General features: G+C 34.5%; 2 protein-coding genes across 6 annotated transcripts in view; one reads left to right on the plus strand and one right to left on the minus strand.

Moving 5' to 3' along the window:
• Positions 1-8,939, plus strand: part of CCDC173 (coiled-coil domain containing 173) — a gene marked incomplete at its 5' end in the record, with an annotated part of 33,251 nt that extends 24,312 nt beyond the window's left edge. Inside the window, 3 exons of the mRNA XM_008687096.2 lie at positions 693-885; positions 1,531-1,695; positions 8,200-8,939. Of these exons, the coding sequence (XP_008685318.2) occupies positions 693-885; positions 1,531-1,695; positions 8,200-8,544 (703 nt within the window). The remainder of the gene's footprint in view (positions 1-692; positions 886-1,530; positions 1,696-8,199) is intronic.
• Positions 8,940-14,654: 5,715 nt separating this feature from the next.
• Positions 14,655-25,765, minus strand: part of PPIG (peptidylprolyl isomerase G) — a 43,776-nt gene continuing 32,665 nt past the window's right edge. For all 5 annotated transcript variants that reach the window (XM_008687091.2, XM_040644115.1, XM_008687095.2 and 2 more), the window contains 5 exons: positions 22,107-22,320; positions 21,145-21,312; positions 18,798-18,885; positions 16,183-16,319; positions 14,655-15,981 (listed from right to left, as the gene is read on the minus strand). In XM_008687091.2, the coding sequence (XP_008685313.1) occupies positions 14,874-15,981; positions 16,183-16,319; positions 18,798-18,885; positions 21,145-21,312; positions 22,107-22,320 (1,715 nt within the window). In that variant the 3' untranslated portion in view covers positions 14,655-14,873. The remainder of the gene's footprint in view (positions 15,982-16,182; positions 16,320-18,797; positions 18,886-21,144; positions 21,313-22,106; positions 22,321-25,765) is intronic.

Genomic DNA, 25,765 nt, shown 5'->3' on the forward strand with positions numbered 1-25,765 from the left:
CATTGCTTTGCAAATTCACTCAATAAATTAGTGAATATGTCACATCTAAATTTAAAACTATTTGTTACCCAATCCTAAATGAAAATGCCCCTATTCCTTTAACAAATACCTAGTTATTGTTAATGATGTGCCAGGCACCATGCTTGGCTCTGAACTAGAGAGAGGACTTACCCATTCTCTGACCTCAGGAATCTCATAGTGTGAAAGGACAGTTGTCTATCTTCGTATAAATAGAAGTCAATAAAGTGCTATGAATAAATTATAAACAGACTATATAGTAAAAGGATGGATTTATTCAGGATTTTGATAGCTTTTACTAGATATTTTTGCGGTTTCATTTAAAGAAAGGCCTTTGATTAATTTTATAACCTAAGCCTCCAATGTTAGAGTAAGCAGGGTGTCTGATTAAGTATTTGAAAATTTTTTCATTGTGAGAATTTTAATACTTTATTCCCTCCCCCCCACACAAGATATTATATGTATTACTCACCTTGGATTTTTAAAATACACTTTATTCTAAAAATAAAGTATAAAAATAGTTTCCATTTAAAATAATCAGTACATATAAGGAACAATGGGGCTCCTTTTAGTCTTGTAAAAAACTATAAACATCTGATTTCTAGTGAAATTATATTGGCTCCATAACAAATCTATTCATGAAGATTTAACAAGTGATGGTTATTTTGTTATAGGCTAATGGAAGAAAGGAGAGAAAAAATAAATAACTTCCTGAGTGAACTAATAAAAGAGAAACTTGACAATGAAGATTTGATTATTGCTAGAGATAATGCAGAAGCTGAGGCTGAATGGGAAAAAAGAGAAAAAGAAAAATATGAAAAAAACAAAGCAGAATTAAAAGCAATTGCGGAATACAGAGCTGCTGTGGTAAGCAATTCAATTATGACAAATAAAAATTTTTAAAAATTTAAGTCCTTCCCACTGTAGTTTCCATTCCTTCTGACAAAAAACTAGCAAAGATTTGAAAAACAATGTATGAGTTATCTTCCTATATTCTTGAAATAAGACCATGTTTACTTTCTAACAAGATCACATGATAATCAACTACAAATAAAATATTGATAGACACAAAATAATCTTTTGTTTCAGAACCATCTGAAATGCAAAAATTGTTATTCACTTAATATACATTTGAGGGGTTTTAAGACTAACCAAATAAAAATTACCCTATTGCATTTTTGTATTTCTTAACCCTTCAGATAATCCTTATCGCCTACATAATTGACTGTCACAACATTTAATTTGGATAGTTTATAAACATTGTAGCAATTAATTTTTTACCTACAAATATTCCCCTACCTTGAGAAGATCTTGCTATTCTGTTCCTGTATTTTTTAAACCAGTATCACTCAAGTTTTCATTGTGTGTTTCCTGTTATTTGGGAAATAGAACAAAACCAAAGTAAACTCACTGTGTGGGAATCAGCCCAGGTGCATGTAACTTCTGCCCTTGCATTGCTCCTGGCTTTCTGCTTGGAACTTTCTAACTTCCCCTTTGGCTTTTAACATCTAGCTGAAAAATAAAGAGGAAGAAGAAAGACAGAGGAAACTAGAGGCTAAAGAACAATTGCTGGCTATCATAGAAGCAGATCGGATTTTCCAGGAGCATGAAAAGGAGAAAAAACGCAAAGCTGATAAAGAACGTCAAGAAGTTCGAGATGCTCATATTCAGCAAATGGTAATTATTCTTAAATTTTATACTTACTTTAACAATAAATATGTAATGTAGAGTTCATGCTAGTTTTCTGTTTCCCAGGTGGTTTCCTCTGTCAAATAAGATCAAATGATCATTATGGTTATGACACAATAAAAGATATAAAAAATATGAAGAGTTAATTTCTTTTTATCTGTATTGAAGTTCCCGTACTAGGTTTATGTCTTTTGCACAAATATTTATCCTTCTTCAGTGTCCATTGTGCTTTAGTAAATATTAAAGAAAATGCAAATGCATATGGCAGGCCATGATGCTTATCTTCTTCATTCTACTTTTTTCCCCTTTATACTGTAGCCCAGAGATTATGTTGATTGGGATCTCATAGGTTTCAGAGTTGGGGTGATAGGGGTACCAGAGATTTTAGAACACATAAAGAGGACCTGGCATCCGGTCATTTATGACTTAAAACTGTTTTCCAAAATGGCTATACCATTTTCCATTCCTACCAGTAACATATGCGAGGACAAATTATTCCACATCCTCAACATTTGTTTTTGTTATCCTTTAATTTTAACTATTTCCAGTGCAGTGATATCTCATGGTGTTGTTCTGTATTTCCCTAATGACTAAAGATTTTGAACATCTTTTCATGTCCTGTATAGACATTTGTGAGCCTTCTTTTATGAAGGGTGTATTCAAATCCTTTGCCAATTATTCAATTGGGTTGTTTGGGTTTTGTGTTTTTTTTTTTAAGATTTTATTTATTTGAGAGAGTGAGAGAGAGTACAAGCAGGGCGAACAGCAGAGTGAGAGGAAGCAGACTTCCCGCTGAGCAGGGAGTCTGATATGGGCTCCATCCCAGAACCCTGGGATCATGACCTAAGCTGAAGGTGACTGAGCCACCCAAGCACCCCTGGGTTGTTTTCTTATTATTGTAACATTTTTTTAATACGGTAGAATATACATAAAATTTGCCATTTTAACCATTTTTCAGTGTACCAGTTCAGGGCCAGTACGTGCATTTACTATCACCACTATCCATCTCCATAACTTTTTCATCATCCTAAACTGAAATTCTGTACCTTTTCATTCCCTTTCCCCTAGGTCCTTGTCACCACTATTCTACTTTCTGTCTCTATGAATTTGAATATTCCAGGTACCTCATATTAGTGGAATCATATTTATCCTTTTGTATCTACACTATTTTACTTGGCATAATGTCTTCAAGACTCATCCATGTTGCAGCATATGTCAGAATTTCCTTTTTTATTAAGGCTGAATAATATTCCATTGTATGTATAGACCCCATTTTGTTTATACAACCATTCATCAGTGGACATTTGAGTTGTTTCCATCTTTTGGCTATTGTGAATAATGCTTCTGTGGATATTGGTATACAAACATCTGTTAAGTCCTGCTTTCAGTTCTTTTGTCTATATACACAGAAATAGAATTGCCAGATCAGGGGCGCCTGAGTGAGAGTCATTAAGTGTCTGCCTTCGGCTCAGGGCGTGATCCCGGCGTTCTGGGATCGAGCCCCACATCAGGCTCCTCCACTATGAGCCTGCTTCTTCCTCTCCCACTCCCCCTGCTTGTGTTCCCTCTCTCGCTGGCTTTCTCTATCTCTGTCAAATAAATAAATAAAATCTTAAAAAAAAAAAAAGAATTGCCAGATCATATGGTAATCCTAGGCTTAACTTTTTAAAGAACCACTGTACTATTTTTTTTTAAAGATTTTATTTATTTTGAGAGAGAAAGATTGCAAGCAGGGGAAGGGGCAGAGGGAGAGAGAGAATCCCAAGCAGACTCCACACTGGACATGGAGCCCTACCCAGGGCTCAATCCCACAACCCTGAGATCGTGACCTGAGCCGAAATCAAGAGTCAGACACTTAACCAACTGAGCCACCCAGGTGCCCCTTGAATGACTGTACTGTGTTTTCTATAAAGCTGTACCATTTAACATTCCCACCAGCAATATTCAAGGGTTTCAATTTCCCTGAATACTCAACATTTGTTGTGTTCTGGGTTTGTTGTTGACGGTTTTGTTGTTGTTTATAATAGCCATCATAATAGGTTTGAAGTGGATTTCACTTGTGGTTTTCACCTGCATTTCCCTAATGATTAGTGATATTGAGCATCTTTTCATGTTTATTGGCCATTTCTGTTCAGCCTGAAGACTTCCTTTAGCATGTTTCATAGCACAGGTAGGTTAGGAATAAATTACTTCAGTTTATGTATTTGTGGAAATGTCTTTGTCTTCATTTCATTGGGTATAAAATTACTGGATATCATTCCTTCCCAGCCTTTTGAATATATTGTTCCATCATCTTCTGGCCTTCATTGCTTACCATTAGCAATCTGCTGTTCAGTACCCTAAATGTGATGCATCATTTTTCTCTTGCTGGTTTCAAAAATTTCTCTTTATTTTTGGCTTTCAGCAGATTTGACAGTTTGTTTGACAGTCAACCAATAATGTGGGTGGAGTTTATGTTCAGTTCAGTGATGTTAAGACAATAATTCTTTTACCCCTGCCACACAAGCTATGTGTGGGTTGAGGATGTTATTCCTAAGAACAGCAAATTTACAATTTCCTCCAGGCTTTTAATTTTTGCTAAAGTCCCTGGGGTCTCTTGTGTGAATGTGTAGTTTATTATGATGATAAGAGTTTATTATTTCAGGGACGCCTGGGTGGCACAGTCATTAAAGCGTCTGCCTTCGGCTCAGGGCGTGATCCCGGCGTACCGGGATCGAGTCCCACATCGGGCTCCTCCGCTATGAGCCTGCTTCTTCCTCTCCCACTCCCCCTGCTTGTGTTCCCTCTCTCGCTGGCNTCTCTCTGTCACATAAAAAAAAAAAAAAAAAAAAAAAAATCTTAAAAAAAAAAAAAAAAAAAGAGTTTATTATTTCAGAACTTCTGTGCTCATCTCACTTCCAGAATCTCCCCCCTTAAATTTCTAGCTGCTTTGCTACTCAATCCAAATGGAATCTGCCATCACTGTCCAGGACATATGCAAGTTTTCACCACCTGAGCTGGAGGAATACAGTTCTTACCTGATTTAGTAGCAGTTTTTCATGAAAGCACATTTCTCAAGTAGTTGCTTACACATGGTCACTTAATAGTGCTTTGAAATGGGAATTTCAATAATTTTAAATAATACTTGTTTTTTTTTGTAGAGGGGAAATGGCCAGCTTCCTCATGTAGCCATGGCCAGAAGTAGGATCTGCCATATTATTTCGAAGCAAATCCCAGATACCATTTTATTAATGTATATTTAAGTATGTAGCTCTCAAACTCAGGGACTCTTTACAAATTTATATAATCACAATTCCATTATTACATCTAAACCAATTAATATTCAGTGTTTAAATTTCCTTTAAATTATCTCATATTTTTTTAGTTTGTTGGTTAAAAAAATTTTTTTTTTCTTTTTAAGTAGACTTCATGCCCAATGTGGGGCTTGAACTCAAGATCCTGAGATCGAGTACATGCTTTATGGACTAAGCCAGCCAGGCACCCCTTAGTTTGTTTTAATCAGGATCAAATAAGGTTCATGTATTCTATTTGGTTGATCTTTCAAGTCTCTTACCTAACACTCCTCCACCACCCTATCTTCTCTTTTTGTCTTAAGTTTTCCCTTTTTGTCTTCATTGTTTGTTTTGCAATTTACTTGTTGAGGGGTTTTACTGGTTTACAGGGTTTGTCTTCTGGAATTACTAGTCTGGATTTTTGTGGTTGAACCCCTATTGTGTAGCTTATTATGTTTCCTGCATTTCAGGTACAATCTAGTTTAGGTCAGATTCAGGTTCAAATCTTTTGGTGAAAATTCCTCTTATGCGGTGTTGTATACTTCCATCAGAAGGCACATGGTGACTGTTGTCACTTTCTGTGACATGAATAGCCTTTGATGATTATTGCCTAGATCTCTTAGTTCATGAGGTGGCAAGATATTGATATTCTCTCATTTCTTCTTACTCATTTGATCAAGTCTTCAAAGAGCTTTTCGTGATCAATTTGGTTTCCCTGAGGTACGGTTTTTAAAGAAAACATAAATACTTGATCCTTTCATTTCCCAGTATTAAAAATAATTAGCTCTCACCCTATGACCCAGCCATTGCACTACTGGGTGTTTACCCCAAAGATACAGACGTAGTGAAGAGAAGGGCCATATGCACCCCAATGTTCATAGCAGCATTGTCCACAATAGCTAAATTGTGGAAGGAGCCGAGATGCCCTTCAACGGATGACTGGATTAAGAAGATGTGGTCCATATATACAATGGAATATTACTCAGCTATCAGAAAGAACGATTTCTCAACATTTGCTGCAACATGGACGGCACTGGAGGAGATAATGCTAAGTGAAATAAGTCAAGCAGAGAAAGACAATTATCATAGGATTTCTCTCATCTATGGAACATAAGAACTAGGAAGATTGGTAGGGGAAGAAAGGGATAAAGAAAGGGGGGGTAATCAGAAGGGGGAATGAAGCATGAGAGACTATGGACTATGAGAAACAAACTGAGGGCCTCAGAGGGGAGGGGGGTGGGGGAATGGGATAGACCGGTGATGGGTAGTAAGGAGGGCACGTATTGCATGGTGCACTGGGTGTTATACGCAACTAATGAATCATTGAACTTTACATCGGAAACCGGGGATGTACTGTATGGTGACTAACATAATATAATAAAAAATCATTAAAAAAAATAATTAGCTCTCTAGCATCTTCTAAAGATGCTTGTTACTTTATGCCCATCTGTTATAATTTTTAGTAATTTAAAACAATATTTTTTAAAAAGTTTCTTTATAAATCTATTTATGCTTAATGTAATCAAAATTGAGGCATCAATCATATGATCCATTATGATAATCCTTCCCTTCCCTTGTCACTTCCTTTCTGTACTTCTGATGTTTCTCCTTGCTTCCTTAAAATCTTTCCACAAATTGCTATCAAATAAACATATCCTAGTTGTTCTGTAAGTTCCCAAATTATATCATTTTACCTTTTATGAGAGTGGTTTTAGCTTTTTTGGATTTTCTCAATCTTTTTGAAGATCATTTTCTACTTTTTCAAACTCCTGATACTGTATTACCAATTCAACAAATAGCACATAAGCCTTTTTTTTTCCAGCACATAAACCTTAATTTTGAATTGTATTTGAATTAATTTGAATTGAATTTGAGCTAAATACCAAAAAATTTTGGTATTTGTTATGGTTGCTCTATTTTTTTTATAAATTTCAATGTACAGTAGTTATCAGGTTTGGGCTCTTTTATACTGACGTGTTGGTTACTGATTTAGGAAAATATTTTCATAAGTATTAAAGAAAAGTAGACAAAATCAATTTTCGACAAACTCAAACTCAGCATTTCTTAAAATGCTGCAAGACAAAAAGTTGTCAATCAGACCTCATTAAAATCACCTCATAAAATCAGTTAAAAGAACAATGTTTTTGCAAATATAAAGAGTTAAAAGAAAAAAATTATGAGATATAGGTAAATTGCTTAGAGTACTTACTCCACCCAGTTCCAGGTCAACCAAACTACATTGATAAATGTCACTTGCTACAACTTCAAGTTCCTGGGAAAAGAAAATGTAATTGGTTTAATTTAGTTCAGATATTCACTGCTGATTTAATATTATTTGGCTGAATCACATGGTATATTGGACTGACTTAGAACAGTGGATTTCAGAATAGCAGATGAGGGGGAGAACCTGGCTGGCTCAGTTGGAAGAACATGCAACTCTTGATCGCAGGGTCATGAGTTTGAGCCCCACATCTCTTGTGTAGAGATTAAAAAAAAAATAGTGGGTTGGTTGGAGGCAGTGATGGTACATCTTCTATACCTGCCAAAGTACACATTTTCACAAATGGTAGAAACAGGATTCCAAACTCAGTTATTTAATTTTTACCTTAAGTTCATGCTTTTAACTACTTTGTTATATTGTTTGTTGGAAGATACGTTATTGCATAAGGCTATTAAGTTTCACTGAGAACTGCTTGGCGCATACTACTGTGAGAATCATGGGAGTTTCTGAAATTATAGTATATACAGATGCCCCTTGAACAATACAGGCTTGAACCGCGGGGGTCTACTTACACATTTTTCAAAACATACATTGGAAAACTTTTTAGAGATTTGCTATCATTTGAAAAAACTTGGAGATGAACCACATAGCCTAGAAACACGCTCCCCCCCCAATTAAGAAAGAGGTATTATTTTAAGAATGCAGCATATAATATGTATATCCATATAAAATATGTCAACATTATGTTATCAGTAAGCCTTCTGGTCAACAGTAAGCTATTAGAAGTTTTGCAGAGTCAAAAGTTATACATGAACTCTTTACCGTACCAGGGGTTGGCGTCCCTAACCGCCATGTTGTTCAAGGGTCAAGTGTAGTTAAAGCAGAACTTGTCACCTATTAGTGAGTTTAGAGAATTCTATCTACAACTTAAAATCCTATGTATATTTAGAAAATTGATCTTACCAATATGAAATTGCATTTTCTTTCTTTCCCAAATAGGCCAAAAATAAATTTAATGCAAAGCAAGAAAAACAAGCAGAATTAGAGTATTGCAGACTTACTGAAGCTCTTGTGGCTGAAAAGGAGAAGGAATTTCAGGATTATGCCAGAGAAGTAATTGAACTGGAATCTGAATCAACAAATAAATACATTTATCCTCTTGTAAAAGCCGTACGGGAAGGACATGGAGGTGGCCGTGGACCAGTTTTTGTGGACAGAGGTGGATTAAGACCCAGTTATCAGGCAAATGATGTCACTGGAGTCCAGCTCCCTTTTTATAACTCTCAGGGATCAAAACATAATAATTTTCAAAAGTCTAAGGGAAGGCTAGGTTTTACATGGTAGAAAAAAGTTTATTTTTAAGATTGAGAAGACTAAGTTGTAGCTAATATTGTGAGCTACAAGTAAATGAATTTTATGCTTATAATTTGTTAATAAAGCTGCTCTTCATCTAAGTGCAATTATGTCTGATCTAATGGATTCTTCACTACCAAAGTTTAATAAAGCCCTTTGATTATACATACACAACATAATGTAGTTTTAGCCTTTAAAAATATGTATTCAGTAGCATTAATAATAGCAATAATATTGTACCACCATTACCATATCTAGTTCCAGAATGTTTCATTGCTCCAAAGGGAAACCCTGTACCTAAGCAGTCACCTCCCATGTCCCCTTCCTCTCCACAGTCTCCGGCAACCACTTCGTCTCTATGGATTTGCCTATTTGGGATGTTTCATATAATTAAATGGAATCATACCGTGGCCTTTTGTGTCTGGCCTATTTCATTTAGTTATTTTCAGGTTTCATCCATGTTGTACTATTACCAGTACTTTGTTCCTTTTTATAGTTGAATAATATTCCATTGGAAGTATTTTTCTCATCAGCAGTTTACATTAATTATCCTTCAGTACTTTTTAGTTTCAAACAACACTACCAATATTATTACTAATAACAGGATTACGGAGTGTACGACTTGTGGTTTATTTTGTAGAGTGTATCTGGCTAGACATGTGCAAATTACTGTTTTTGAGTTACTTGAAGTAATTTTTCTACAAGCAGTTATATGAGCAACTTGATACACAGGTGACTGCATCCAACCTGACTCCAAGTTTTGACTTGTACAATAACTAAGTTTCACACATCCCATTGGTGACTGTGTTTAAGAGTAAATACAGGTTATTTTCCTTTTTCACAGGGCTACTAAATTGTTCAGTTCTTTTGGCCTAGGGTTGCCACCATATTAAAAATTACCCCGATGCAGAGGTTCATATATGAAATATGAACTAAATGAACTAATAAAGTCAGGGAACCTCTGCCATGTATCTTTTTTTTTCTTTAAATTGTTTTAGAAAGTACTATACATTATTTGGGGGTGATGAAGCTATCTTCAAATTACAAAACAGGAAACATGTTTCTACAAAATGGTTAATTCCATAAATGTTTTACAACCAACTTATCCAAGTGAAGAACATAAAATATTAAAGACATCACTACTTTTCTTCCCTTACGTAAACAGTTTCATTGTATTACTTTCAATTGGGCTGGTCTTTCTAATAGAGTCAAGCACATTAAAAACAAAAGGGCTATGCAAAGTTTTAAAATTAATCACAAAACAATTGAGTGAAAACAACTGAGTTGCAAGGCACTCAGAACAGTGGAAACACAACTGTTGTAATCTGCCAATATGATAACAAATCCATAGCTAAAATGTGTGGCTAAGGGTGCCTGGGTGGCTCAGTCGGTCAAGCACCAGCCTTCTACTCATGTCGTGATCCCTGGGATTGAGCCCCGTGATCCCTGGGCTCCCTGCTCAGTGGGAAGTCTGTTTCTTCCTCTGCCCTCCCCCTACCCACTTGTGCTCTCTCAAATAAAATATTTTTTAAAAATAAAAGAACTCCTTTAAAAAATAAATAAATGTGTAGCTAAGATATATATATTTGGGCATTGAGGGGGGAAAGGTGTAAAAATTATCAATCATCACTTAAAAATAAAAAGTAACAGTATTAGGTTGGGAAATATGTTTAAGAAGGAAGTCTAAAAAGCAATGAAAATAGAAAAAGCAAATTGATACTAAAAGTATTTTAATACACAATTAATTTACACAGTCCATATGAAGCACTCACATTTTACATATTCTCCTGGCTAAATAAAGCATTTAAAAACACTCCAGGATTTGAGAATTTAATATCACCTCTTAACACATACAAACCACTGAATGGTCAGAACATTTTTATCTAACCATATATATTTTCAGTGACTAACTTTCAAGTTGGTGCATTTTCCCTAAATATATCTAATTTAAATAAAAATGAAACCAAACAAGAAACCAAAAACTAGACAACTTGTTTTACAAGTCAATTAACATCTATATGGCTTTACAATGTTAAGTGTTATATTAAAACTGGCAGGCACAGGATATAATACAGTGTTCCCAATGCTGAGAAATTTGGAGGAATTAAAAAGCAAATGGTAGCATTCCAGTAGACAGTAATGCAAATTCCAAATCTAACCTTAAGTTTGCTGAGGCAAAAGACACATTGTAATCTGAAACATTATGATTAAACATTTACACTAGAATTTATCTCCAAACCTTCTGGAAATCATCACTGCTGACTAAATTGCTAGAGAAGCTCAGTATTGTTAAACTCTTTGCTCAGTTTTTCCTAATACAAATTCTATATCCCCATGGGTAAAATAAAAGTATATTTTAGTTGTTTTATCTTCATTATTTAGCTTTTAATAAAAATAAAGTTTGAATAACTAATACAACAGTAATTTTAAAAATACAAAACAAACTGTTATAGTTTATTTAATACAATGTTTAACTATAAAAGTTGATAGTTTCAGAGTTTAAATTCTGTAAAATGCAGTTTGCAGAAAACAGTTTTAACAGTTACTAGACTAATGATAAGAGAAGCAGCATTTGAAACTAATTATACAATTGTGACAACAGCTTTATTCCTAAATTTCATTAAAAAAATATACATCACAGTGACTTTTGAGCTAGGAAAAGAAGTGCATTAACTTCATTTGAATTTTTCCCTTCCACAAAGAAAGCAGCCACAACTTTTAATATCCCCACATACAAATAATCAATTCATTTATCAATCCTTCAAAGTACTAGAAACACACAAAACAGAAACAAAATATACAGCATGGGCTTTTGGTAACACAGGAATTTGCTTTAAAAAAGAAAAAAGAAAGCAGAAACACAACTTAACCCAACTTTCTCCTATGCTTAAAAACAAACAAAACCCCTCAACAACTCCCTTCTCCAACCTTGCTGATGGATTTTTATTTATGTGATTTCTCTTTTAATATTTACTTTTTGTGTCACACCACAGGCCAGAGTTTGCATTTGTCTGAATCCCTTAAAGGTAGCTAGCTGGGAAACCCGCTATCGGCAGGTGTCAGCCAATGCTGCACTTCACGGAGTTTATCAATTTTTAAAACAAGTACTGTAACAAAACATCTTTTCACAATAAACAGGTTATAAATCTACAATCCTCGGAGTTTATTCAACTGTAAATGTATGAATACTAAACTGAATAATTATAGTAAACATGACCAAAAGAAGACAGGAAAATACCCATTTTGTTTCTTTATAACCATCAACTATATATGGTGTATATTTAAAGTACCTTCCAGTGAAGGTAAAGGGAACAAGTTTCTATAGAAATTTATTATAAAAGGTTCAAAGTGTGATGAAAAACAACTGCCACCTTGATTAAAGCACAGTGAGCTACTAAAAAAAGAGAAAATACTAACTTGTTCCATATACTAACTGAAAAGAAATTAAAACTCTCCTTTAATATCACTACTCAAAATACCAGAAACGCAATGTGTTCCTGTCCATAATATTAGAAATGTTTACTTTTCAGTTTCATACCTTTCACTGGGTACAAGAATCAAAGGCCATTCAGCAAAGCCAGTATTAATCAGTATCACACTTGTGCAAAGATAGATTTATCAAAGTCTTTGAAACTTCTGTGAGGGCTTTAAGGAACTCTTATTAGAAATTACAATCTCTATGAACTCATTAACTGTAATTTAAAAATACTTTAAAGCAACCCAGTAGATTCTCTACTGCTCATCAACATTAATCTCTCTGTAGTGTCAGTTTCTGTAGCAGATGGCTTACCCCCCAAAAGAATGAAATAATCATGAAAAAAAATCTCAGATATTGCCAAACAATAAAATAAACCAATTAAATATCTTTAGAGGATATGAAGCCAAAGGTAGTTTGAGGTAAACCGTACGCTCAGATATACTATAAAATCAATTTGACAGGAAAGAGCCAGCTTTCAGGAAAGAGTATATTCAAAGTAAAAGCTAAAGGTGGCGCAACTATTAAAAATGCAATAAAAGGACTGTTTGAGCTATGTGCTATTTCAGATGCAAAGGCAGACTTGAGGTACAGTTAATGCTGTTTACTTTCTGAATGTTTTTATTCTGAAAATAAAATCTAGCTGATTGTCATCTTTTATCTCAATTTCTTCACCATATCTGTTCTACTGTAAAAACTAAGTTTTTAAATGTCTATAAATGTTTAGCATGGAGTTGCTCTTTTGATAACCAGAACAGGAGAATACTACTTATAGAAATTGCTAAATTTTTTTCCCTACCATTACTTATCTATAATTCTTAGTAGATATAGCTCTGTGATCAGACGACATGTAAGTATTTTTACTTAGCATGGGTTTTTTTTTTTATTGTTATAGTAAAAAAAAAAAAACAAAAACAACAAAAAAACCACTTTCTTAAATAGCACCTTTCTTGAAGCTCAAATAGTCTGTAACAGATATTTTTAAAATGCAATTTACTGAATTTAAAGAAAATAACTAATTTAAAATATGTAACAGATTATATAGCTTGGGAACTCAAGACTCAATCATCCCTAAAGTAGGTTTGTGGTCAAAGTCTCTAAGGTATCAATCACCCCAGATTATCATAAACATCTACCACTTTTATCATCAGGAAAAAAAATTTAGAAAGACTCCATTGTGGATTATTTGCTTCAGGATATTCCAAACAATCTTATAATCATTACCTATTATTTGTTATAATAGCTACCACAATGCCAAATGTTCATTACTGTATTAATCAATAATGGGAAGTATTATGTTAAGCACTGCTTTGCTCAGTACAAACAGCACTGAGTAGTTACTGGGTTTACCAAGAAGCTACCTTGGTAAGAGTTGACACTACACTGACAAATATGAAAGTACAAAACACTCTTAAAGTCTACTATTAATTGGAATTCTGAAATTTCTTCTCAAATGAGGCAGGTTTTGTGTTTGCTGGATGTTCAATATTTTATTTAGAAGAGAAATTACAGAAAAAAAGGCCACACATCACAAAAATAGCAATATACAACACACAAAATTCTAAATGGACTTTGGGTATCTTTAACTGTTTAACTCCATAAGCTATCAAATTTTGCAACTTTCTACTCTATGTGGCTATGTTGCACATGCCAAGCTAAAATAATGTTAACAGTAATGGTATAAAGCCATCTGAATAGAAATAAACCAGAGTCATAAACATGCTATACCCTATTGTGATACATATATAGAAAAGATGCATTTTCTTGCCATTTGAAACGCACAACTATGAGAGAGAAGTTAGCTCAAGTTAAAAAAACAAAACCAAAACAAGAACCATGCAGAGTTAACACTCAACTCTATATAGATCAGTGGCCAAAAGAGAAATCTTGGAAGTTAGTATGTCAATACTAACAATTTTTAGAATCTAACTTAAAGACCTGCACAAGTGGTATGTTTTAGTGAGAAAAATATCTTCATTTTGGAGAAAGGTAATAATAATAATTATAAAACAATGTTCCCCAAAGCAAAAATTTCATCTCTTCAGACGAAAAGCAACACAGAACTGAGAATTACAATCTGATCTTCCAAGGTATAGTTCCTGTCAGATGCTGTATAACAGCAAGTCAAACTCAATCAGTACATCAACTGAAAAAAGTACTCAACTATTTTTGTAGACAGTTAAGTAAAACAAAACTAGGCAGGAAAAATATTAGTATGAATCAAGCTATGAGTGGAATTATAAAGAATAATACAGGCAGTACAATATAAATAACTATTTTAAAGCACAAATTACTATAAAATCAAAAGTGATGACTTAAGATCTCAAGTTATTAGGATCCTGCTTTTCTGTGTTAATTAAAAGCTGCTGCTGCTGCAAGCCTCTATTTAAATGCAATCAGAAAATCTATACAAGATTTCTTCTATCTAGTGGCTTCTAAAATTACTCTAATCATGAGAAACACAAGCTGCTGTAACAATGTATTCCAACAATCAGTTATGCTTGTTTTTAACTGGCTGATCACACAAACTGGGATGTAAAATAGCACATTTGCTACTGGCTGATTGTTGCAACACAAAAATGCATACATGAACTAGTTAGACACAGCACACAGTATTACACCAAAGTGTTTTTCTCATTTCAAGTTTATTAAAACTTTAGCAGTACAAATTATTCAGGTTGCAGATTATCAAAAGATCAACTCAATAAAGTCCACATTAAAAAAAAAAAAAGACAAACATAAAACCCAAAAACAATGAAAATGGAAAACAACATAAAGGAGATTCATCAGCAAGTCTCTAAAACTTAAAATTTGAGCAGAATCGAAATAAGTTTACACAACTCACTCATCCACTTTTGTCTTCATCTGTTCCAGGGCTTGATTCATGATCAAATTTTTTATTTTTATCATGTATGTGGTCATTTTCTTGACCCTTTGATTTTTGGTTTTCTTTTTCCTCTGAGGCTCTGGTCTTCTCATCCTCCTTATTTTTCAATGTGGAGAACTTTAATTCATTGTCCTGACTACTTTGTTTTATTTTTGAGAATGGACTTTGATCTCTATCAACCTTTTTTTCCCTATTATTTGAGCTATTATGATCACGATTTTTAGAGTACATTCTCTTCTCAGCCTCAGAATTTTCTTTTCTGTGTGAACTCTTACTGTCTTGGTTTCTATATTTTTCTTTGTTTCTGCTTTGACTTTCTTCTCTCTCTGAGCTCCGTGAATCTCTCCTCCTCCTTCTCCTATCTTTACTTCTTGATCTTCCCGGTGTTGCTCTTCTCTCTCGGCTTCGTGACCTTCCTCTTCTCCTGTACTCCTGTTCTCTGTATCTATGGTACTCCTTGCTTCTGCTGCGATCTCGGTCATGGCTTCTAGATCGCACTCTTCTGCTCCTGTCCCTACTTCTGCTTCGTTCCCTTGTTCTACTATTGTAGCTGTGCTTGCCTTTAGTCATATCGCGTTCTCTACTTCTAGACTGTGCACGTCTATCCTTTTCCTTACTTTTATTATGATCATGCTCACTACTTTTTGATTCTAATTGTTTAGCCTTCTCTTTACTTCTACTCCTTTCCTGATCTTTTCCTTTAGAATCAGACTTTTCTTTTTCTTTAACAATCTCATGATCCCTTTCTTTACTCCTTGACCTCATCCTCTTTTCTTCATGTCTATTATGCTTTGTATCTCTCTCTTTACTCTTTGACTTCTCTTTGCTCTTACTCCTACTTTTAGATTTGGCCCTTTTCTTCACTTTGTTTTTATTATACTTATCATCTTTTTCTGAGTTTCTTCTGATGTCTCTGTCTTTGCTGTTAGATTTGTGGTCTTTAACTTTCTTTTCCTTTTCATTTTTTCTGTTTGGACTCTCAGACACATGCCTGTGATCAGTTACTTTTTTCTCTTTCACTCTAACTGGACTTCTTTGATTTTCTTTTATTTCATTTAACTCACTCCTAAAAAATAAGGAGAAAACAACACTTTTTGGAAATTTTATTAGAAAAAGCATGATGTCCATTATTAGCCAAAATGGTATTCCATATATTTAAAAAATATTCAGAAACAAGTGAAATGGCTAAAAATAAAACAACTTTATGTACAAAAGTAAAAACAAAAATACTTGTCACTACATTTGAAATAATATAGGTAAAGCTTACTTATCCCCTTTGATCCATCTTTCACCACTTGATACCCTCATTCTTTGTGCTCTCTGCATCTCTTGCCTCCAATGTGGAGGAGTTTCACTACGTCTGAAACGATCCCTTGATCTGGATCTAGAAGGAGTTCGGTAACGCTTAAAAAAATAAAATGAGAAAAATATTAACCTCCTAAAAATACAAAAGCATTACAATCATAGCTGTAGCTTATACATTTCTAGGTTCAAATAAAATGTCTGATATTTCTATACCCTCTAAAAATAAATAAAATTTCCTAATTTTCAGGTATGAAACCAGTGAGGCAAAAATACTTTGAACACTCACTCATACTATAAATTCCAAGTAAAAAGCATTAACCACACAAACTCTAGCCACCCATGTCCTCTCTACAGAACTGTCCTACTTAAGTGATGCTACTGGAGCATAACAGGTACAGGAACACTTACAAGTTGCCAAGTTTCAATTTGGAAGTAAGTATTCTTGATGTTTCAAAGCAAATACCCCATATTAGGAGAAAAACTGAGTAAATGCATAATGTTCATTTATTCAACCAATATTTACTCAGCTCTTGAAATGGCCAACTGCTCTATCATGTGTTGCAGAAACATTAGTGTGCCAAGACTTATCTCAATTTTGCTCTTTTGAAAACCTGAATTCTATAAGGCTACGAGAACCCTTAGATATATAATCACAGATATTCACAAGCACAAATCAGTTACAATTAAAATCAGCATAACAGAAGTACCAGATGCTCAGAGAACGTAAGGAAGAATATGTGAAGCATAAGAAATATCTTATTTGAAGGTCTCGAGACAGGAAAAAACATCGCACTTTTTAGAAATGACCACAAGATAGATTAGTATGGCTTAAGATAAAAACTGCCAGGGAAAGTAATACTAGATAATACTGATGAGGTAAGCAAGGACTAGATTTTGTCTCATAGGCCATGTAACAATTCTGGATTTATCCTACAATTGATGGCAAAGGAATGACATTCTCACTTTTAAATGACCATTCTGAATGCTGCTTAGAGAAAGAACTCTATCAGTGATTCTCAAAATGTAGTCTAGGGATCCCAAGACTCAGGGGATCTGTGAAGTCAAAACTATTTTCATTATATCATGTTATTTGCCTTTTTCACTTTCACTCTTTCATTATTATACAGTTGAGTTTTTCAGACTACATGACATTTTAGTATCTCTTCTTTCATAGCTAATGGAATGTGTGCTTATATATTTTTGTATTTTAAATAGTTCTTGGTTTTAATTTCTAAAATTATAAATATCGATGGATATAACCCATATCACAAAAGCTCCTTTGAATCCTCGATAATTTTTAAGAGTGTAAAGAGATTCTGGGGCATCTGGGTGGGTCAGTCAAGCATCCAACTTGATTTCAGCACAGGTTTTGATCTCAAGGTTGTGAGTTCAAGTCCCACATTTAGAAAGAAAAAAAAAGTGTAAAAGAGTGTAAAGAGAGATTCTAAGACAAAAAAGTTTGAGAACTGCAATGAGAACAGTTAAGAGGCCATTTATAGTTCAGAGAATATACAAAGGTAAATTGAATTAAGGTGGTGGGAGTGGAACTGGAGAAGTAGATGGATTTCAAAGTATTTAGAAGGTTAAAATGACGGGATTTGGTGTTGGATAAGATATACAAGGTAGGAAAGGAAAGAAATAAAATGGTTCTTGGGCTTCAAGTAACTGCACAGGCGGTGGTGTCTATCAGCAAGAGCAGGAACCTAAAGGAGGATCAGGTCTGAAGAGGAGGAAGTGCTTATGCTCAACATTATATACACTGAGTTTGAGGTGTCTGTTAAGCAACTAGCTGGCTGTCAAGTAAGTCTTGGCACTAGAAAAGCAAATGAGCATTTGCAACTTATCAACATACAGGTTAGACACTGAAGCTGTGGGAGTGATGAGACTGCCCAAGGAACATATGCAGAGTTAGAAGAGTTGGAACCCTGAGGTACTACTATATTAAAGGCCAGGTGTAAGAGTGTGAAATGGTAGTGGACATTCAAAATAGACTGGCCAGAGACAGAAAGAAAATATGACAGAAGCAAGTGGAAAGAGTATTACAAGGAAGGAGATTAAGTAAGACAAAGCCACTGGATTTCGTGACATGTAGCCAACCATACAGCAAGTGCTACTTCCAACAAATGGTAGAAGATGCACTGAAATGGTTTAGAAATGAGTAAGAAGAAATAATATACCAAGTATAGCCACATTTCTAAAAAGTTTTGAAAACACAAGAAGATATTCCAATGGGGAGAATCCAGTAAAGAGAAAGAGGATGAAATATAGGAACAGGGTTAATTTTTATTAATTTTTAAACAAGATTAGAGATATAATGGTCAGGAAGTAACAAGGAGGCACAAGAAAGATGCTGATCTCATTTTACACCACGTACATGTAAAATCTATTAACATCCCATGTATTTTCAGTTTGGAAGTACCAACACAGAGAAGTTACTATAAAAAGAGAACATATAATTCAGTATCTGTATCTACTCTAAATTTTAGTTACTTATGTATAAAACAATATTTAAGAAACACTAAAATTATTTACGATAAATGCCATATTATTAAGATTTCTGGGAAAAGAATCACCTACCCTCGGTCCTCTTCCTTTAATTTTCCTGCCAGACCTAGTAACTAAAAGTCGCCTCTGGTATGAAGCAGGCTGGGAGTTAGGTGGATTACTAGAAGGAAGCAAAGGGAAAATTAAAAACACACACACACACAGGAATATTAGTCATCAAAAAATGAAATCTTACCATTTGCAATGATGTGGATGGAACTAGAGGGTATTATACTAAGTGAAATAAGTCAGTCAGAGAAAGACAATCATCTTATGATTTCACTCATATGTGGAAGTTAAGAAACAAGACAGATGATCATAGGGGAAGAAAGGGAAGAATAAAATCAGACGAAATCAGAGAGGGAGACAAACCATAAAAGACTCTTAACTATAGGAAACAAACTGTGGGTTGCTGGAGGGATGGGGTAACTGGGTGATGGGCATTAAGGAGGGCACTCCTTGATGTAACAGCACTGGGTGTTGGTATGCAAATGACGAATCACTAAACTCTACCTCTGAAACTAATAAAATATACCATACATTAATGAATTAAATTTAAACAACTTATTAAAAATGAATCTGGAGAATATAGCTTTACTGATCTAAACGAATAAATTTAAATCTTATACATAATCAGTAGTTTTCAATGTTATCAACTCCTAGTAGGTATCTGGAAAAGTATGGGAGCATTTTTCAACTGTCAATGACTAGAGAGTGCTATTGGTACCTAGAACGATGAGTAAGAATGCTAAAATCTTGTAATGCATGAGAATGAAGAACTATTCTGCCCCCAAATGCCAGCTGTGTGCTGAGATACACTGTCAAATAACCATTTTTAAGATGAAATTAACTTGACAGTGTTAAGGAAAATCAACACAGAAGAGCTCATATAGCTCAGTATAGGCTGTATGCCACTAAGAAAATAGTTTTATAACTATCTTATTCCAGGGGCGCCTGCGTGGCTCAGTAGGGTTAAGCATCTGACTCCTGATTTCGACTTAGGTCATGATCTTAGGGCCCTGGGATCAAGCCCTTGTTGGGCTCTGTGCTCTGTGGGGAGTCTGCTTGAGATTCTCTCCCTCTACCCCTCCTTCTGCTTGCGCACACACTCTCTTTCTAAAATAAATAACATCTTTAAAAAACAAAACAGGGCGCCTGGGTGGCACAGCGGTTAAGCGTCTGCCTTCAGCTCAGGGCGTGATCCCCGCGTTCTGGATCCAGCCCCACATCAGGCTCCTCCACTATGAGCCTGCTTCTTCCTCTCCCACTCCCCCTGCTTGTGTTCCCTCTCTCGCTGGCTGTCTCTATCTCTGTCGAATAAATAAATAAAATCTTAAAAAAAAATAAAAAATAAAAAACAAAACAAAACCCCCATCTTATTCCAAAGTAGCTTATAATCCTATAAGCAATTGTTCACTGTTAAAAGAACTATAGAAAAGAGTAATTAATGATAATAAAGTAGACACAAGCTGGAGTGAATAAACAAAATGTTTTTATCCTGGTTTACAGCAAAAAGCAAAACTTTTTCAAAAAATAATGAGTTAATATTTAATTAGCACAAACAATATCCATGTAAGTTATATTTGAAAAGTTCATTCTGAAGTAGTTCAAACATTTTCTCTGTAATATTTATTTCCTTAAAAATATCCTTTCTTAATACTTGAGGAAAAGTTAACTCAATCCAATCCACTGAAATTACCCCAAGTTTCAAATAACTTTTCTTTAAACGAAGACTTATTTTTATATTTTTACTGTATTGTGAAAGTATAGGGGAGATACTCAGAATTTTATTACTTTTATGTTATAACAATACATTTCTAACCATAAATAAGAAAATGACCTCAATCTTTTTTCTATTTTTGGATGTAATTATTAAAATGATTTATAAAGAACCAATAGGCCTACTAATACTAATAATGTGAATTTATGTAGAAAAATTTTCAAAGAACTTGAATATGGTATCAATTTTCATTACCACAATACTATAAATTAGGCATGAAAAATAGCATTTTTGCCCTACAAGATAAACTGAAAAATAAGGGTTCTTACTTGCTTAAAAGTTTAATATATACAAATTACACAGTAAGACAGCTTGTTTTAAATGGAACTGGTCTGAAATGCCACAACACATCTTCTTGCAGTGCTTATTTATCAAAAAAAACACAAACTTTTACTTAAAATCTGTTTGAATTAAGTCAGTTTATCTTTTTAGCTATGTAGTTAACAAAAAGGAGCTTTGCTAACATTATCCTATAATAAAAGATTTCAATCTTGGGACAAGGTCACCAATTAAATATTGTTTAAAGTAAGTAAAGACTTTAAAAAAAAGTTCTATTTTAAAGAGTGTAGGGCACTCTAGAAGATAGACACATTAACATACCACTCTCTCTCTCTCTCTCTTTCTCTGTTTTTCCTTTCTTTTTCATCAGCTTTAGGAGGACTTTTTCTCATCAGGAATCTATTTTCAGGTATAGGAGGGATCTCTTCTGGACGGACAGTAGACTGGGGTTGTGCTTCAAGATTTTCAGTCTCACTTTCACTAGATGCACTTAACAGAAAACATACAAAAAAATTCCATTTGGTTATTATGTACCTATCCCAAATTTCCAATTGTTGGTAATTCTTTCCTTTGTAAGATGTCACAATATATAAGCCATCCTCCCCCCATCAAAGAAGCAATAACATACAGAAAACCCTCCTTCATTCTACTGACAAACGAGCTAACCAACCCAAAACCAAAGCCAATTGTTCCCAGTATTTTCCAGTAAAATGGATCTAAAATATTGGACTCCATAGGCAATGTACTCTGATAAATTAAAAATACTTAAAAATGTAGGCAAAGAAATTAGTTGCTTTAAAGTCAATAGGCATAAAGACAAGTTTTAGTATAAACATACATTATTTCAGACAAAACAGAAAAGAAAGTAAATATACTGACAATATTTGCTTTTACCCTTGTGCTTCATAGCAACAAAGGAAATAAAGGACAAAAAAAGCAAGAGAGACTGCTATAAAAAAATTAGGAAAATAATAATTGGTTTCCTGTAATTCTCATTAATCCTATAGATTCCTCTTATGAAACACAAACCTATAAAACCAAAAGCATCATTTCACTGAGTTCAGACAAATGGAATTGAATGACTTTGTTGAAAATGGAAATGAATGTACCTAAATTTAATCTATGACTATAGAATCAATATGTTCTTATACTTAATGCTGGGAAATATTTCTCACTATTTTAATATTGCCATACAGTTGATCCAAAATCCCAACAGATTTACTTATAAACTGAAAGGAATTAGAATATAAACCTAGTATTATAAGAGAATTTAAAATTAAGACCTTTTCTTGCTTTTCTTTCGCTTCTTCTTTTCCTTCTTGTGTTTTCGGGAATTTTTCCTATGTTTCTTTTTTCTTTTTTTTGCTTTCTCTTCAGAAGCACTTTCTGAATCAGAAGAATCAGAAGAGGACTGAGAATCACTTGAGCTATCTGAGTCACTGGATGAGGAGGAGGAGGAGGATGATGACTTATGTCTTTTCTTTTCTTCTTTCTTAGCTTTAATAAGAAACCAAAAAGGTTTTGGTCAGCACTTATTAGATAAACTCTGTAAGTGGAAATTTAGATTTGCAGCAGATTCTCACTAAGTCCAGTATTTAACACTTAGCTCATCCAGCTATTTGAACTGAAGGGTACAGGAAAGATCTCTGGATTCAGGGATCAAAGTTATATCTCTTACGCAGAAGAATTTTGGAAAAGTAACAGGTAAGTCTAAAACACAGTTTCTAAAAAGTACAGAATTTTAGGAGTCCCAGATTTTAATCTTCCTGTGGTTTTCGACTTTTTCTATTACCAAGAATAGAGGTAGAACTGTAGGAGAGAAATAACACACACAAAAAATACTTTGCATGAATGTGGAAAATAAGAAAAATGACTCCATTGGCACTGGCCTGTTTCAATGTCTGAGCATTTCTCTAACAATTAAGAAATTTAGCTTAGTTGAAGAGCAGAATTACCACAGAGGGTAGTCATTTGCCAATGGTTAATAACTATGCTACAAAACGTGATTTCAAATTGAAATTTTCTTTTGGGTTAAGTAGGTAATAATTTTTAAAGGGATCCCAAAAGTCAAATGCTTTAAGGACTAGGCAATATAAATAAGTGAAATTAACCAGGTATGATACAACAGGAACTGGGGAAAGATAAGACAATCCAAATAGAGCCTGACTCATCTAAAGTATCTAATTCAAACTATGGTGGACTTAAATTGAAATCAGGCCAAAGATGGGACAACACTGATATATGGATAAGTATAATAAACTGGAACACATCAAATATATTAGAATCCATCAGTTCATAATGATATTGGTAAATGAAATATAAAGAATTTACCCGCTTTTCCTTATACAAACTGTACCACAGGCTAACCAAACAGTAAATGAAAGGAAGACGCTCTTTGATCAAAGTATCCCAGGGATAAATGAAGCAGAAATTATGGTTAGGATATCATCATTTTGCAACTTATAATGAGGCAGTGACACCAAGAACTGCTGCAGAGCACAAAAACTACCTTTTGTATGTGACGCTCCCATCAAACAAACAAACAAGCAAATCCATCCATCCATCCAAACTGCATCTGATCAACTTTCTAGACCTAACCACAAAGTCATATGAAATAGAGGCAAAAAAGAACACATTACGTAACAAAGATGCAATCAGTATCATCTAATGTGTGCAATAATGGAAAACACTACAGGCAAATCACCTAGCTTGTTCAACAAATAAATCTCAAGAAACAAAAGAGATGGTAGCAGAAATCTACTTAAAACAAAATAAAAAAAACCCTCATAACCCCAATGTCTGAACCTTACTTGGATTCAAATTAAAACATTAAAAAAATTACATTAATGAAACAATTAGAAATTTGAACACTGACAGGAGTATTTAGGAATATACATGTGTGTACATATGATTATGATATATTTTTTAAAAGAATTGTTTTTTAGAGACCAATAATGAAATATTTATCAATAAAATGTTATGCCTAGAATTTGCTTCAAAATAACAAGAAAGGGAGAACTGGCCAGGGTATAAGTAAAATGAGACTGGCCATGACTTACGTGTTAAAGCTGTGTAATGAACACTGTTGTCCGGTTATACTACTTCAACCACTTCTGTATATGTTAATATTTTCCATGATAAAAAAAAATTAGAGGACAAAGAAAATACATCTTTGGACTGACTGCTGGTTGATTATAGACTTTAACTGAAAGCGTTAATAGCTGGTTTATAAGCCTTTCCTTCAGCCACAGGAGCACCTAAGGATCTGGCAGTTGGCCAAATCATTCTTGAAACTCTTCACTCAGAATTTATAGGAATGTACTAATTATAAGATAATTGACAATCTGGCTGAAGTTACTATGTAGTTTACCCAGGACTTGCAGTTCACTGCCAAAATTGTTTTTCCAAAACCAATAAGATGCTATTGCACTGGAGAAAGGGAGTTAAGGTATAAAAGTTGGGGGAGGTTAGGAAAATAAGGTAAAGGGACCTGAGGTAAAGGCTTCATCACACAGTCATGTTCCTCAGGATCATGAACATAACAAGTGTGAGATGCCTGGGACATATGCAAGCTCTGCCTGGAGATCATGAGATCTCTACTATGTTGTTGCTGTACAAGCTACGCTATTCCTGTCCTGTATCCTTTCTTAAAGGAAAATAAACTTAGGCTGAGTAAAGTCTATTTTGTCTCCTGAGTCCCAACAGTTAATCTGAACCCAAGACCACTGTTGTCAGTTGAGGCACAGAATGGGTATGTAAACACATACAAACGGAAACATCTACTTACATACACTACAAACCTAAGAGATGGGTGTGGGCGGGTAGGAGGTAATCAAACTTAAAATGAAGGAATAAATTCAGAATTAGTAACTCTAAATATGAGATCACATAATAGGCAAGCAAAATATTTCACAAAAACACAGTAATGCTTTACTTGATTACCATGATTTACCAGATTAACAAAGACTTATTTACCTGTTCCAATTTATATTTATTTTGCATTGGGAATCTTTCCCATGATAAATACACTGCAGTTGGTTTCTTTAACAAGCCTAATCTCCCCCCCAAATGTATTAAATATATTTCAAATGACCATTATTTAGTTCACATATCACTTTTCTTTTCTTTTCTTTTTTTTTTAAAGATATTATTTGAGAGCAAGCCAGAGAGTGAGACAGAGACAGAGAGAGCACACACAGGTGCACAAGCAAGGGGAGTGGGAGAGGAAGAAGCAGACTCCCCGCTGAGCAGGGAGCCTGATGCAGGACTCTATCCCAGGACCACGGGATCATGACCTGAGTCAAAGGCAGTCGCTCAACCGACTGAGCTACCCAAGTGCCCTCAAACATCACTTTTCAAGAAAACATTTGAGTGAAGCAAGATATCACAACAAATATGAAATGCCAGAGAGATTTATGATTATTTTTTATGGTAATATAATCTGCCTAAATATCAGATGACATCTATAAAAGGAAAATAAACTGTATTTTAGGAAAAATGCCTTGGAAGGGAGATTAGAAAGCTCTAAGGCTGAAAAAAATTCCCTCTTCTGATGTTTGTCAATATTATTTTACAAGTGAAATTTAGTTTACATGCCCTTTTCCTATGAACTGCTCAGGAAAAAAAAGAGAAAATGACTGAGAAAGACATGGCAGTTAAAGAACAGAAGAGTAAAAAGGTAAAAAATAGGGACATGGATAGGTTGGGAAGATGGCGGAGGAGTAGGGGACCCCTTTTTCAGCCGGTCCCCTGAGTCGAGTTGGATAGGTACCAGACCAGCCTGAACATCCACGGAATCAGCCTGAGATGCAGGAAGATACATCTGGATCTCTACAAATGAACATCTCCAGTGCTGAGTATTGAGGTACGAAGTGGGGAGTCATGAAACCGCGCACAGATATTGGAAGATAAACGGAAGAGGGAGGGAGCCGCCGCGTTAGGG

The sequence above is a fragment of the Ursus maritimus genome, unplaced genomic scaffold (assembly GCF_017311325.1).
Source record: "Ursus maritimus isolate PB19 unplaced genomic scaffold, ASM1731132v1 scaffold_1, whole genome shotgun sequence".
NCBI classification, from domain to species: domain Eukaryota; kingdom Metazoa; phylum Chordata; class Mammalia; order Carnivora; family Ursidae; genus Ursus; species Ursus maritimus.